The sequence below is a fragment of the Penicillium cataractarum genome (genome assembly GCF_028827025.1).
Source record: "Penicillium cataractarum strain IBT 29864 chromosome Unknown utg000008l, whole genome shotgun sequence".
Taxonomy (NCBI): Eukaryota; Fungi; Ascomycota; class Eurotiomycetes; order Eurotiales; family Aspergillaceae; genus Penicillium; species Penicillium cataractarum.
In genome coordinates this window covers 4,423,100-4,438,925 of record NW_026622744.1, presented here as the reverse complement: position 1 = coordinate 4,438,925, position 15,826 = coordinate 4,423,100, and the positions used below count along the sequence as shown (strand labels likewise).

At 45.9% G+C, this 15,826-nt stretch overlaps 5 protein-coding genes across 5 annotated transcripts; 4 read left to right on the top strand and 1 right to left on the bottom strand.

The window, feature by feature from the left end:
• Window positions 1-206: 206 nt before the first annotated feature.
• On the top strand, window positions 207-794 carry N7496_010647 (SBDS family protein; the record flags this gene model as incomplete). Its single annotated transcript, XM_056703560.1, has 3 exons — window positions 207-370; window positions 496-619; window positions 738-794. The coding sequence occupies 3 exons, from the start codon at window positions 207-209 to the stop codon at window positions 792-794; spliced, it is 345 nt and encodes a 114-aa protein (XP_056552560.1).
• Window positions 795-1,141: 347 nt separating this feature from the next.
• On the bottom strand, window positions 1,142-3,198 carry N7496_010646 (ATP synthase alpha subunit vacuolar; the record flags this gene model as incomplete). The annotated part of the gene is made up of 4 exons (XM_056703559.1): window positions 1,142-1,198; window positions 1,249-2,145; window positions 2,201-2,868; window positions 3,078-3,198. Coding segments are annotated over 4 exons (1,743 nt in total), but the record flags the coding sequence as incomplete, so codon positions are not given.
• A 481-nt stretch (window positions 3,199-3,679) lies between these two features.
• On the top strand, window positions 3,680-5,344 carry N7496_010645 (F0F1 ATP synthase subunit alpha; the record flags this gene model as incomplete). The annotated part of the gene is made up of 1 exon (XM_056703558.1): window positions 3,680-5,344. One exon carries the CDS (start codon window positions 3,680-3,682, stop codon window positions 5,342-5,344), a length of 1,665 nt encoding a protein of 554 aa, XP_056552558.1.
• Window positions 5,345-6,230: 886 nt separating this feature from the next.
• N7496_010644 (uncharacterized protein) lies at window positions 6,231-6,635 on the top strand (the record flags this gene model as incomplete). The annotated part of the gene is made up of 2 exons (XM_056703557.1): window positions 6,231-6,366; window positions 6,463-6,635. The coding sequence occupies 2 exons, from the start codon at window positions 6,231-6,233 to the stop codon at window positions 6,633-6,635; spliced, it is 309 nt and encodes a 102-aa protein (XP_056552557.1).
• A 2,723-nt stretch (window positions 6,636-9,358) lies between these two features.
• N7496_010643 (uncharacterized protein) lies at window positions 9,359-10,354 on the top strand (the record flags this gene model as incomplete). Its single annotated transcript, XM_056703556.1, has 1 exon — window positions 9,359-10,354. One exon carries the CDS (start codon window positions 9,359-9,361, stop codon window positions 10,352-10,354), a length of 996 nt encoding a protein of 331 aa, XP_056552556.1.
• Between the last annotated feature and the right edge of the window lie 5,472 nt (window positions 10,355-15,826).

The window sequence follows — 15,826 nt, the reverse complement described above, 5'->3', positions numbered from 1 at the left end:
GTGGCTCTCGGTTCCCTTGCATCATCATGACAACGGGGCTTATCGAAAACTGCCGATATTGCCACCCCTGTGTTTCTTGATTATTGTTTTCGCCGCATTCTGAGGATGTTGCATGAATGTTGTCTTTGCTATCTTTCCACGCTACTTATCTTGTCACAACAACTATCTGATATAGCGGATACAAATCTGCACTACCACCATTCAGAATGACCCGAGGGAATACAAGGCAGTCCAAGGTCTATTATAAGGGCCAGACCGAAGACTTCGTTATTTTCGTTGGGGACATTACCGCGGTGCAGAACTGGAAGAAAGATCATACACTCCCACTTGCGCAGGTGATGGATGGGTGGAAGATATTTACTTCACACCAGTAGGTGCCTGTTTTCATTTATCCACATGCTTTACCCGAGTCCAGGGAATATCTGTCAGCCTAGTAATGAATGCCTTTTACGCGCACACAAGGCTATGTGCTAATGGAACCTTGCGACCTTGCAGACATGGACCTCAAGGGATGCATAATGAAGCCAGCAGGGATACTCTTGAGCACGAGTTCGGAACATCCAATGACCGAGAGGTCATATTTCACATTTTGCAGAAAGGAGAAATCCAGGAGAGTTTCGTAAGTACTGATTTCTCGTTTGTATCGCAAATCATTATCCATATTCATTACCGATGCCGATACCAAGACTTAATGCCATGTTCTTGAAGACAAGCCCTAACCATCAGTTCGCATACAGAATTCTGAGCGACAAGGAATCAAAAACGAATCCCAGGGACCACGAGGTATTCATTAAGACCTCTAAGAAAGCAGATTACGGATATCAATTTGGTTGGTGACTAATTATCGTTTCATCTATTGATTATGGTGGTCATGTTCAAGCTGCTTTGATCAAAGAGCTTCAACCTCATGCACAATACTGTTTTCAAAAGTAGCCGGAAGTCTATTTAGCTAGCTGATGTCCGTGTCAACGCTGTTTCCTAAAGGCAGCGGGCTTTCGTTTCGGTGAATTTGTCTAGTGTTGGTTGGTAAGGCTCGATTGAACTTATAATGAAGTAAATGAATTGGTGAATCCGTGGATTTGCAACATATATTGAAATATCAGGAAATTAGGTATCGGCGTCCATTTCTCTGTGGGCACTATCACTGGTTGGAAATGGAGACAAACCTTTCTGACATTTTTCGCAGGAAATTATCGTACTGTCAAGGTGTCAGGCTAAATTAATAAAGCAACCTTGGGCGCTCCCTACCTTGAATGAAACCGTGTCCTCAACATCAGGCATCTCAAACTTCATATTTCGGAGTGTGCTTAAAATCCCACCGGTGAGTTGTTTGATTTTTGCCCAGTTATGACCCTCAGATATAACTCGTTGGCTCTCATCATGGAAACGCATAAAAGCTTTCATCATATACTCAGTTTTCCATAAAGGGCAAAACTCGTCATACTCACTATATCCATTCTGCTGTAGAAAATCTTCTTCAACCAGAGAAGCCACATCAAGTGTTACCATGTCGTGGTCATCTAGTGCAGCCTTGCCGACCAGCTGTATTAGCTGTTTCAAGTTGTCAGAGGAATATAGAAGCTCTTTTATCCTTTCCCTCAGCTGTGGAAAGCCAGGGTGTTCTTTCTCGTAGTATTCATCCAATACTGCTAGGTATTTGCTGTAAGATAAAGAGATGTTGACGGACGGAAAGTGCTTTCTCTGTGCTAGCTTTTTGTCAAGGCCCCAAAACACCTGAACAATACCAAGAGTACTGCTGGTCACGGGGTCTGAAAAGTCTCCACCAGGAGGGCTCACTACACCGATAATGCTGACGCTACCCTTTCTTTTCGGGCTGCCATGAGCCACGATCCGTCCAGCACGTTCATAGAACGAAGCCAGCTTGGATCCTAGATACGCAGGGAACCCTTGATCCGCAGGCATTTCACCTAGGCGACCAGATATTTCACGTAAGGCTTCAGCCCAACGAGAGGTAGAATCGGCCATCAACGTTACGTTTTTTCCTTGATCACGGAAATACTCCGAGATAGTGATAGCAGTGTAGATTGAAGCTTCACGAGCGGCGACAGGCATGTTAGAGGTGTTGGCGATGAGACAAGTTCGCTTCAGTATAGGCTCTGATTTCCCCTCAAGCTTTATTGACCGCTGGGTTTCAAATTAGATCCTTAAAATCAACGTCCGTGCCGGATCGCCAACATACCATAGAAAACTCCATCAAGACCTCAGCCATTTCATTACCACGCTCCCCACAGCCAACGTATACGACAATATCACTATTCGAGAATTTGGAAATGCTTTGGCTGATGACGGTCTTGCCACTTCCGAACGCACCAGGGATACATACTGTACCGCCCTGGGCACATGGGAAGAGAGCATCTAGGGTCCTCTGTCCAGTGAGTAACGGGGCATCGCAGCGCAATCTCTCAGCAACTGGCCGAGAAACACGCACCGGCCAAACGTGCATCATGCTATACTCGGTGGTTTTCCCGTTAAACTTGACTGCCAAAAGCTTCTCTGTGACTGTATAGCTACCCGCCTCTGCTATTCGGGTAATCTGTCCCCTCGCACGCGGCGGAAGCATGATTTTGTGGTCATCAAGTAAATTATTCTCGATAACACTTCCCCAGATATCGCCACCTGTGATGTGATCTCCCACTCTGAAAGTTCCCGGCTTGAAATTCCAAGATTTTTCACGGTTGAGTGACGGGGCATCAATGCCACATGGGATGTAGATGGTTTTTGCCAGGGACGATATAGCTTCCAACAGTCTTTGGATTCCGTCGTAGATTGTGCCCATCAATCCAGGTCCAAGTTCGACAGCCAGGGGCTGTCCTGTGCCAGTGACAGGATCGCCGACTGCTATACCACCTGCGATTTTTGGCCGTATTAGCGGGTGTTGCTGAGCAAAACTTTGCAACACGTACTTGTTTCCTCGAAGGTTTGTATAGTAATCCTGTCTCTCTCTATTCTGATGACCTCTCCTACTAATTGGTCGTACCCTATTCGGCACTAGAGAAAGAGCAATCAGGAAAATTATGCTCAAACTAGCCCCGTTATACTCACAAGTTCGTACATACAACAGCCTCTCATGTTCTCCGCGATGATGACAGGTCCTGAAACAGAGAACACTGAGCCATGCCGTCCATTTTCAAGTTCTGGATAATCCACTTTGGATGACATCGTAGAATCCTTCTTAGGTACTGGATACCGTCAGAATATCGTATGATAACTTATACTGAGATTTATTGTCCAAATACCGTTGGAGATATGTCGGAGTGACCATTACGTCACCCTTGCGGGGGCCAGGCGAATTCATTGGTTGTAGCAATAGTGTGCACGTTAAGGAACCTCTGGACCCGCGGATTAAGACCAATTTAACTAATTAACTATGGCAGTCAGTCATATGACTCTGCTAGTTATACGTCACTACCCGCATACTAGTGCACAATATGTGTGTGCAGTCATAATCGCAGACAATTCTACCATAGCTTACCCCACTGCTAACAAAGGCTGGACGGACTCAAGACAAAGTATGTCGGAAAATAGACAGGTTAGTTGACTAGAAAGTTAATTCTCAGTCAAAATTCATAGTTACGTCATAATTTAGGGATCCGTTAACCTCCTCTTTTCTCCGACTTCTGCGAGGTCTTATCATTAACATTGTGGAATTTTGCTCGATATGCCCAACCCCACCTCGCGGCTATTTCATCGCACCGTCGATTGTGCTTCTGTCTGTAAGATCAGCAGGTCATTCTATGGCTCAACACCAGATTGGACGAAATTTCACAAGCAATTTCGTTCATATGCTATTAACGCCAAGGCTGGGTCCAATGAAGTCTCTTCAACGTTGGAACGCCGAATACACGGCATTGAGGAGGATACTAAGTTAACAGAGACAGGCCGAGTTTTGTCTGTTGGTGATGGTATCGTTCGCGCCCGTGGATTAACCAATATCCAAGCTGAAGAGCTGGTCGAATTTCCGTCCGGTGTGAAGGGTATGTGCATGAACCTGGAAGCTGCTCGTGTCGGTATCGTGCTCTTCGGTTCGGATCGCCTTGTTAAACAGGAAGATACTGTCAAGCGGACTGGCGAGATTGTTGATATTCCCGTCGGCCTTGAGATGCTGGGACGAGTGGTTGACGCACTCGGAAGTCCAATCGATGGCAAAGGGCCCATCAAAACTACCGAGAAGCGGCGGGCTCAGCTCAAGGCTCCTGGGATTTTACCTCGACATTCCGTCAATCAACCTGTTCAGACTGGTATAAAAGCAATTGATTCTATGGTGCCAATTGGCCGTGGTCAGCGTGAGCTGGTCATTGGGGACCGTCAAACTGGGAAGACGGCCATCACTCTAGACACCATCCTAAATCAGAGAAGGTGGAATAGCTCCTCCGCTGAATCCAACAGGCTGTACTGTATTTACGTCGCTATCGGCCAGAAACGCTCTACTGTGGCCCAGCTTGTCAAGACTCTTGAAGAAAATGATGCCATGAAATACTCGATCATTGTCGCAGCTACGGCCTCGGAAGCTGCTCCTCTACAATACCTTGCTCCCTTTGCTGGCTGTGCTCTGGGGGAGTGGTTTCGAGACAGCGGCAGACATGCTATTATTGTGTATGATGATCTATCAAAGCATGCAGTGGCCTACCGTCAAATGTCGCTGTTGCTTCGCCGGCCCCCTGGCCGTGAGGCTTACCCTGGAGATGTTTTCTACCTCCATTCACGTCTTTTGGAGCGTGCAGCAAAATTGAACGACAAGCATGGTGGCGGCTCTCTTACCGCCCTTCCTATCGTTGAGACTCAGGGCGGTGATGTTTCTGCGTACATCCCTACCAATGTGATCTCCATAACAGACGGGCAGATATTTTTGGAATCCGAACTCTTCTATAAGGGCATCCGTCCCGCGGTCAATGTTGGACTTTCCGTGTCTCGTGTTGGCTCTGCCGCGCAACTCAAATCCATGAAACAAGTTGCCAGTTCCCTCAAGCTATTTTTAGCCCAATATCGCGAAGTTGCGGCCTTTTCTCAGCTAGGCTCGGATCTGGATGCCGCCACGAAACAAACTCTTCGACGTGGAGAGCGTCTGATGGAGCTTTTAAAACAAAAACAGTACGCTCCTATGCCTGTCAATGAGATGGTACCCTTGATCTATGCTGGTATTAATGGTCTTCTTGATAATATACCTGTTAACAGGATTATGGATTGGGAAGCTGAGTTTCTCGCCCACTGCAGACACAACAAGCCAGAGCTGCTCTCCAGGATCGAAGATGAAGGCAAATTAAGCAATGACCTAGAAGCCCAAATGATGGAGGTCATTGTCGCCTTCAATAAAGTTTTCTCGTAGACCGTGAGTTATTTCTCAGAGCACTACTCGCCGTTGAATCTCTTTCGTTTGATGCTTGATTCCTGGAAGGTTTCTACTCAAGATCTTGGCACGTTTATTCAGATAGCCGAGAATAGGCCTGGATCGGCTTGATTAAGTGCATATCGCTACCTTAGCACTCGAAATTTCTCTGTACTACTAGGGGAAAAGATGAAATTTATATCAAATCCTCTACGGTATCCTCGTATGTCTATCAAATAACCTTTAACGCCGCTGATTTGGTTTTCTAAATTCGTAGTCTACTTCACACTTACGGAAGACTTCTGAAACCAATACTTCATCCTCCAATACTTCATCCTTAGATGACATGAACTTTTATTTTAGTAGCTAGTACCGTAGCTCTCTGGACATTGTTGGCTGTTTTCTCACCCGCAAGAGTTGTTTCTCTAGGCTTTTTGTTCTCATCATGGTAAGCTAGGATGATCAACTTGCCTGCTTTAGCACAAACAGCCCGTGTCGTGTTCTAGACATGTATAATGGGCATCATGAAGAGGTATTGAATACATTATATAAACCTACGCCCGCTCATGACGTATATTTTGGAGAGTTGATCTAGAGCTATATGAGTGGCGACAGAAGCTAAGGATAGCCGTGCCTTGGTTTGGATGGGGTGGTGAAATCTTATGTGTATTAGGACATCACATGATTAACGTAATACGCAAGCTACTAGACCCAAATTTTGCCACAGCGAAGGCCAAGTTCCGGCCTTTTAAAACGATTATTCTTTTCACTTCAGAGGTAGGAAAATACTGTTGTCTATATTGTCACAATGCAGAGCCTAAACAAAATGAGTCTTAAACGAGGCATGCGAACAACTTTCTTGATTTGTCGCTACTGTCAATATAATATGGCCCGCCCGGCAGGCATCGCGATTTTTATTCAAGACAAGCCCAAGGGTCTGGCGAACAAGGCAGAGGCTCGCGATGACGATGCCGAGAGTCCGCCGGACAGCAATCCAAATGAGGACCGTTCAGAGGACAAAGGTAATATTACACCTGGCTCTACTTCTTAGTTATTGCATCATGGATTTCATATGTTGGTATTAATTATATTTGCTGACAAAATGCCTAATATTTTAGAACTCCCAAAATCCACAGCAAGGAACGGAGCTAAAGAAAATGATGAATATTACAGCCTCAAAATGCACCGTGAAGGTCCCAATACTGAGAGTGGCGAATTGGGCCCGAAATCCAAATCAAATGGTGTTAAACGCCATAATGAAGACATGGCCAACCGTTATGATAAGCGTTGAATTCTTTTGGATCACCGCCTTGGTTCTTCAATATTTCGAAATATTAGATGATATGGGATATGGCATGATGGTCCTATGTGTAGATGAGCCAGTTAGCTGCGCCAGCAAAAGCACAAGCACAGATCAAACAAATCTTGGCCCTAAAGTCCAATAACCTCACCATCCATCGTTAATCTGCAGGTCTCAGACATAGTAGCCTCACGTAGAATCCGAAGCTCCCTCTTCGAATACATGACTTCTTTTGAAGTTCCAAGATAATCAGACGAGCCATCCCTAGTAATTGCACTCTCCGCAACCTTTTGGATGCCATAGGGCAATCCTTCGTGTTTTCGCCATGGTCCCGACTCACTACATCTTCTAATTGTAAGAACTCGGCGTCGAGATTCCGGCGGTACCGCCTTTCACTCTGACTGTGTGCAATCTTTTGTCTTGGAGTCATTACTTTGCAATTGATGCCTGATTTCGGTTCTGGGCTCCGGATTGCGTCGTTCTTTCAAAGGAAGAGTTGAGTAGTGGATAAGATTTGAGGGCACGATGTGTGGCTCTTGGTATGCTTGCACGCTACTGTGTCTACAAATAGAGCTATCAGACGGTTCTGGGACTTCAATATTCGGCAGTGCAGTTGAAGAGTACCAAGGGTGTTTTAGTATGACTGCACATTCATCATATGTCATGTCCTTGATATCGTTCTCAGCTCGATAGTGAAAAGTAATAGATGCTAAATGCAACTCACATTGTTCCAAAGGAAAGGAAGAACCTCGTTATTCAACAAGTTCGTGAATCCAGGCCCACAATTTTGCAGCTCGTGATCAAAAGTTGTTGGTTGTCGTAAGTCAGGCTACTCTCAGAGCCACAAGAGCCTAGACAATCTGAATCAAGAAACCCGTTTGACTCTTCCACCAGATCTGGTGTTTGAAGGAGATTTTGTGTAAGATGCTGCATGATCTGAGTCTCAAGGTTGACAGTCGGGAAGTTCTTCAGTCCTAGGCCTGAGGCATACGTAGGATACTTACGGTGGAAATTTATGCTCATTAAATCGTCAGTCTTCCCCTGCACTTGGTACTGGAAGCATAGGAGCCAGACTAGATGTGCCTCCGAACATCGTTTGAAACCATAGTTCTTCATAGATTGTCATAGATTGACCACGTATACTATGCATTGGAGGAAGCCTATAGGTGCGCTCATAACACTTAACCGGTCAGTTTTCTAAGGAGAATATATAGTCAATTGATTCGATAGTAGCTACTACTTCCTTGTTGCTCTCAGAACTATTGAGCAATGATGTAACCAAGGGCTATGGGCCATTTAGCCAGCCGGCCAGTTATAACCGCCACAGGTTTGATGGAAGAGCCCTCCGATGGGAATTGATACGGACACATTGATTCCAATGGATTGCCACATAGTTACGTAAGGCATCCGATAGCATTTAACTAGTTTGACGATGGACCTCCCAATGAGAGGGACAATCAACCCAGTGGGTATCTCAACCAAATGGGTGCATTAAAAATAGAACTCTGACTGGCAGTCGAAAAAAGATGACTGGCCAAAATTGGATCGTGGTTTTAATACCACTGGGTTCTAATGACTGTTGGTATCACCAGCTAGGTCCTGTGTACACAGTTAAGTGGACAGCGTGTATGTTCCAAAAGCAGAATGTAAATTGATTGATGTAGATAGATGTATCTTCCAGGTCCAATGCCCCTGAATTTACGCAGCGGGAGCCGCAGCTTAGCAGATTTAGGTATGACATGTCTCTGCTTATTCTGACGGGAGGATATGTTCCGACAATGACTGTAGTTCATAATACCCATGTGGTTTTAACACCAAGGTGGTTTAAAAACTACACCATATGTGCCCTTGTATGGATATGTAGAACAATAATTCCAAATAGCACGAGAGTAAAAATTATCTGCCGCTTATGTCTTCTCTATCGTTATGCCTACGTGTTAGATGCCTCCTAAAGAAGCTCGACAACTAGGCAAGGAAGGGGTCATGGTGCCCGAAAGTCAGAGTCTACTCTACACCGCCTTATTTATAACGCGCCAGAACACGCTAGTAGGTAAATCATAACACGCGTTTCCTCAGCCCGTTCGCTTAAATCCTAGTACTTTTATCACAGCCAGGTTCATCCTCCTCATCTAGGTAATATGAGCGATCGAACGGCACGACTGATAGTGTTATATAGATATGAACACGTCGAATTCATATAGCAAAACAGTTATATATAGTGGATATTATTACACCCTAAAATATTTCTCGAGCCTATAAAAATATCTAGTAGGATATATTTAATACAAGGTACCATAAGATCGTAGAATCAGCCTTAAGCGTTGAAATTTGAAGTTGTGAAATATTGCATTTAGTATGGTGTTTGGGGTGTCGCGCTCATGCAGGAATTACGTTAACTAACTACTGTAAGGATGAAAGTACGGGCCTAGTGGCCCGTGGCCCCCTTTTCCGCATTTGCCCCCGGCGGACTAGTCCGCCCTAGCTCGTTGAGGCGGTTAGCGGTGTGGCTAAGTTGCTTGGAGTAATAGTTTGTCCGAGGTCCGAGGTCGTTTGCCCCTCGTTTCGCGAGTTCGCGTGGGCAAGATGCCGTACGGACAAGGCAATACACGGAATTAGGTGTACACGCAAGTACGATCATCCCGAACAAACGACGATCTAAGCTTCTTGAATCAGAGATACGGCTCTGGAAGATTGGCGCTTTATGGCTCAGGGGAATGGTTAAAAACGCGCCTAAGAAAGAGGAGAACCCTTATCCTCCGTGGTTCTTTCGCGTCCTTGGTCCTTGTGTCCTTAGCGACCGTTCACCCTCTGGCTACGAATTTGATGAAGACCTTTCTGATTTAGCGTCAGAGCGAACAGCGGGCGAAGAAGAGCAGCCAACGAAGAAAAGAAGGAAACTTGAGGATAGCGACAAGGAAAGCGACGAAGACGAAGACAAAGAAGACGACGAAGAGGAAGACGATGACAAAGACGACAGTACATCTGAGAGGTCACATGCTGATTCTTTGGCCGACGTTTACTATGAATTCAAAGAAATACGCGAAGAACGAAAAAGGGAGCTTGAACGGGAACGACAAGATATACTCTTCATGATTCAGTCCGAAAGTGAAATAGAAAGCCAGGTCAACCAGGCATACCGTTCTTTCATTGACGCCCCAAAGGAGGATAAACTGACCTCCATGCTATCCCTTCATGCCACCACTTATATCATTCATTGCCGAGATCAACCTAAGTATTTCTACAATGGATTGGGACCAGGATATGTTGAATTTTACCACCTATCAGTGGAGGATAACTTTGGTTCCAATCCACCCCCGGATTTTGACCCGAAGAGGATGCACGGACATATCTATATCAACGCAAGCAACGGCGTCCAGTTTGAACCGTTTGATCCACCCGAGGAATTCAGTGGGTCGGATTTCATAATATCACCTGTCCCGAGTGGCCCGCATGATGTGCGAATCAAGTTCTTCAGCAGGGATTGCATCAAGATGAGTCTCCCTAAAGAGCTGACATTTGAGAACAAGGAGCCGCCTGCCGATGCTCCTGATCTTTTTGAGTACGTGGGTGTTCGACGCGATTGGGAAAAGTGGAAGGCAGAAAGAAAAAGAATGTGGGAAGAAGCGGAGAAAAACCGGCCCCCTTCACCTCGCGACAGTTGGTTTGAGAGAACCCATCCGGTGGGGTACTGGAATCAAGGACAGTGGTAATACCTTGATACCAGCCTTGGGACTATATGACAAGCAGAGGAATCTCCGTACGGACTAGTATTCATAAGAGCATTTGAATTGATTAAGATTTGTGTAGGTGCAAGATCCATTGAGAGACTTATAGTAGACTGCTAGGCCGTGTTACGATGCCGTACTTCCGAGATACTCTGGGGCACTTTGCGGTTATTCTGCAGGGCCAGGCGAGATCCAGCATTACAATATCAAATGACACCATGCTACACATCATGTTCGAAATTCTGAAGATAAACGTCCATGAGAGCATGATCATTGTGGCTCCGAGATTCCTATGAGAGAACAGCGGAGCACGACTTTACTTTAGTTGTATTTAGCTTGTCCAAAGCTTGGCTGTCCTCTCCCTTTGGGAAGTGGGGGACATTGACAATGGCGTCCATGGCTGCCAGACATTGTTTGCAGAGTTTGACCATAGCGCTGGCCACTTTCCATACTACAGTATGATGTACCATGGAGGTAATGGTCAGGTACGGATCTATGGTATTCATCGTGACCATGATTTGCGTTGTGGCACTTTAGTTTTCGAACTGTCTTCTGGTGCGAGATTGAGTTTCTAGGTGTGGGAGAAATAAAATGGCTCAAGTTCTGTTGGGGAACATTGCGTGGCGGAGATAGTCCCCTAGAAGTTCGGAATAGTGCTTCGAGGTCAACCATCCAGCTTTGGGAAGAAATAGCAATATGTTCGATATGAATTTCAATCTGAACCACGTTGACAAAGAATGGGCCCCTCTATTAGACTGCCCCAGCAGAAGCTTCACATAGACATACTTCCTTATAATTTCTAAGCTGCCATAAAGCAACGCTGCATTTGGAAGAGCCAGTCAGTAGTCATCTCTTGCCGGATTTTTCTCATATCGATCACGGGGAATAATGATCGTCGGCCATTTGTGGGAATGATGACCAGCCTCATTGCTGATTGGTCGCTGCTGAGCTCTTGTTCTAGTCTCCATCGATCCAACGAGTATGGATGCTAGTTTCTAGGGCCAACGTAGAACCCAGGAACTTGCACACAGCTTTTGGGAACGCATAATCGCTTTCCAGGACCCCGGCTCATGTTCCTGGAGGCGTCATCTATGCACCTGGGAACACATCTGTTGGCCCTGGAAGCTGTTCTGCTTCTGGGAATCCCTGCCTTGCATCCCTGGGTTGTTATACCTGAGGATCTATTGGAACTTGAAGAGTTGTGTATATAGCAGGCAGCCATGATAGAAGAACCTGCGATACCAGAGGCCCGCACCACTATACGAGGTTGTGTTGAAGATGAGGAGATTCAGCAGTCTTCTCCCTGGATTTCTTGCGCGATATCTTGTATACGGCAGGACTAGGCCTCGCCAAAACCCGCCCACCGCCCAAACCCGCCCGCGAAAACCCTAACCGTGGGTTGGGTTGGGTCTTAGTCAGCAGGCCCGTGGGCGGGTTGTCTTCTCATGGCAAGTAGAGTACTCTCTGTCATCAAAGGCAGATAGTTTATATTGCGGAGCAAGTAAAGTTCCCGTGCCATAGAGAAAGCCGTGGTCACGATAGGTCTTCTCATAGTACTCTTTCAGTTTCTGCCTCACAGCAAGCAGCGCAGTATGCATATCCTTCTTCCAAGGCGTTGTCTTTCTCTTCAATTTTCGATTCGATCGTTCAATATACTCTAGAAGTTTCCTATACACGAGGAACACGCTATGGATTATAACGTCGTTGGTTTTCATCAGAGCCATAGTGAACTGAAAGAACGGTTTGGTCAAGTGGACTAGGTAGTCAATCTGTCGCCATTCAACGTCAGTCACCTTGAACTACGAGTAGTCATGATCGTAGTAGTATTTGTCGATAATACTTCTTAGTCAACGAGCACGGCGAAGCATCAAAAATATAGAATTCCAACGTGTTTGAACATCATACAATGGAAACAGCCGGGTACCGCCTGATTGAAGACATAAAAATGCATCTCGTCGTTGAGGGCTTGCATTGACAAAAACCGCAAAAGATCGAATCTGTCTTGGTGAGTACTCTGTCTGTAGTGACAATCGTTCGTGGACACTGTAGGCTCACCTTCGCCAGAGCATGGGCCACGTCCCCATGATTTACTAAGTCTCTCAAACCGATAGCTTAAGTGTCGGACTAAAAGGTCTTCACTTCTTTGTTCTTAGGCGCTGCTCTAATATGCCCCAAAAGCTATTTTAGGCAAAGCTGGATCACATAGGCCATATAAGGAACCCGGACAATTGATTCCCTAGAGCCAATCGCGCCGCTAGAGATCAGTTTCTCTTGCAAAGCTCGGATCAAAGTCTCATTATTGGTCGTATTATCTATAGTAACGCTAAAGATGCGATCTAAGAGTTTACGTTCCTTTAGTAACTAATGGAGAACATCACTAAGGTTACTCCCTGTGTGGGGACTGTGTAACGGTTCAAAGCCGAGGAGCATTTCCCGGTAATTCCAATCTTTGTCAAGGAAATAGACTATGATTGCTATAAATGCTTGCTGGACTGGACTAGTCCAACAATCCAAGGCAAGTGACACCTTGGCATCTTTAGGTAGATCTTGCAACTACGACTCCTGTCGAACCGTAACCGCATCCCGGAGCCGTCTTCGTAGGGTTTTCGCTAATGGAAGTTCCAGTACCCCGGGTCCAGAGTATACAACGTTCAGTAGTCTCTGGAATATAGGGTTCTCTACCGTTTGAAATAGCAACCGAAGACAGGTGATAGTCTTCAATAACTGCTCCTCAAGTTGGAATGTTGTTACCTTGCGCACATTGAGTGACTCCCTCATAGAATTGTTTTGTAACGAATCGGAGATCAGGGTTTGATGAGATCCTCGCTTCTTTCCCTTACGATAAGCATTAGACTTTTGATGTCTACTCATGGCGCTTGTCCCATGGTTTTTGTACTACGGATGATTAAGCAAAGTAAGGCAGGCTTTGCAGAGGACTCGTGGGCGCCCAGAATCGATGTCGGCTACTTGGTCAAAGTACTTCCAAACGTCGGCGTGACGCGACTCGTTAGACCACTTGATTTGGGACTGTCCGTCCCCATTTAGCTTGTGACCATATTCAGTATCCTCCCACCATCCTAGAAATTCTCTCTCCAGGCTTGACTCGTACAGAATCTAGTTCTTTCTGCGTTGAGGTCCAACACGTCTTAGCGTCGCTAGAGGTCTTCGAGAGGTTATATCGCAGTTCTCGTGGGGTTCAGTGAAAGGCTACAGGCTATCTTAGTATCCCTGCGGGGAGTCTCGCGATAGCCAGGCACATGAAGAAGGGATCTGTTCTCATACAGAAGACTGAATGTCCGAGTCCAAGAAAACGTCAGACGATGGCTCAATGGAGAGGAGAGGGCTGAAAGCCTTATGCATTGATCGCGATGATAAGGAAGAAGAAGACGACATGTTGATGGCTCATGCCATGAGAGTTGAAACTGAATTTTTTTCATCTTGTGCGCTTGAAGGTGGATTTTGTTAGAGTCGCGTCGTGCGTTTGGATCTATCTATTCTTGAGTCGCGTGAACCCGCGGGTACCCAAAACCCGACCCAACCCAAAACCCACCCGACTTTGGGAGACATTGAAAACATCGCCAATCGCTGATTTAGTTCGTCAAGTTAAAAATTAATGTTTTGAAATAGGACAGTAAGCTTGGAATCCATGAAATCGTGATAAGTTCACCAATACGGCTATGGGTCGCCTAGGACACACAAAGAGCATAATAAGGTAAATCGAGTCATGCAGAGAATATATATTTCCTTACAACTAGTGAGCGTTATTCAATGTAACACTCACTCAAAAGCGTGACAGTAATAAAATACCAAAATTACACAAGATGACTAATCAGTTTTATTCACGATTTAACGTAATTCCCGGCCGTGTCGGTCACCCGGCCGTCCCGGTCACCCTACCATAGTTTAGAATTTCAAAATCGATTATTTCCATCAACACTTATAGAATTTCCTATTACTAACGATTATTACATTGATTGATCCTATGCCCAATTACCCCACACCCACTACACGTAGGAGGTGCCCTAGTACGTGGTGGATCTGCCTGAATAGGCAATTCGTCCTGTGCATGCAATACTACCCCATCATCTTCCTCTGGCTGGTTTAGCTGCTCAGCTAGCTGTATAGCCTCTTCGATGGTTAAACCCTCTGTGCAGGGTATCCTCTTAGTTGACCGATTGCGCTTTTTGATCATCTTCTCATTCGCCATGCGTAGATTCGTATTATCCTCTGCTAGTAAAGCACCGCTATGTAGCGCTAGCTGGAACCCCTTGATCATCTGGTCTAGGATCTCTTTTGATGGGCTCGGAGGGCTATTTGACCGCCGTTTTAGTAGATCTTTTAACATAGAAGCTTGCTTGAATAGCTGAGTAGCGGTTCTAGGCGTTTGTGGTGTGAATTCGCTAGATCTGCTGCTTGGCCGGCTGCTTGGTGGTGTCGGAGTTCGTAGAGAGATATTAAGCTTGTTAAGCACTCTCTCGGCATCTAATGGTACTAGACCACTAGCTGCGAAGCTGTTTTTGATGGTAGGATTGGTTGATTGGAAGGCTTCTAGCCGCGCGTGCTAGTAATCCACTAAGAAATCGTGCTTGTCGATATGGTTATATCCTCTGCGCGCAAGATCGCTAACGAACCGACCGTACGCGCGCTTTAGCACTGCAAAACACCCAACATCTAGTGGCTGTAGTAAATGCGATGAATACGCAGGCATACAAAGCGGTATAATATCGTTTTCTGCGCAGATTCGGTCGAATTAGGGTGTAAGATGGCTACCATGGCCATCAAGAATCAATAGTCGAAATCGCCCACGTACACGCGAATTCGTGTGTGGGATAAAGTGCTTTTCTAGCCAGCGTAGACCAATCTCATCGGTAGTCCAGCCATTCTTTAAGACTTCGATTCGCCAGTCTTTCGGTAGGTTTTCGTTAAACCATCCTGCAATAGCCACTTTGCCTTTGAAGATTATGCATGGCGGAAGTGAATAGCTATCTGCGCAGATTGCTTCGATCGTAGTGACCCATTCACGATTTCCCGGTTGTAGAAGAGATCTCCGACCGTAGTATTCAGCTCTTGTGACTACTTTCTGCGAAGATATAAGGCCCATTGCAAAGCCTGTCTCATCAAAGTTGTAGATATCCTCTGGTTGTATACCGTTCTCGTCAATCACACTTTGTACGGTCGCGAACCACTGCCGAATCGATTTCGGATCTTCGTTTAGGGCTCTTTGGTAATCGTATCTTCGCGAGAAGCGTGTACGAAGCTCAGGACGGCGGTTAATGAAGGTTGATGGCCAATTCTTTCCAATAGTAGGTAGTGGCTGGTTACCACGCGTAGCCAGTAGGATATTAGCCATTTCTCCTACGGTAGCCGGTCTAGGGGATGCACCGCGCGAATCCATAGAGAGTATCCATTCAGTAAGCGAATCCTCTTCTAATTGGGTCAATTTATGGCCTGTAGGGC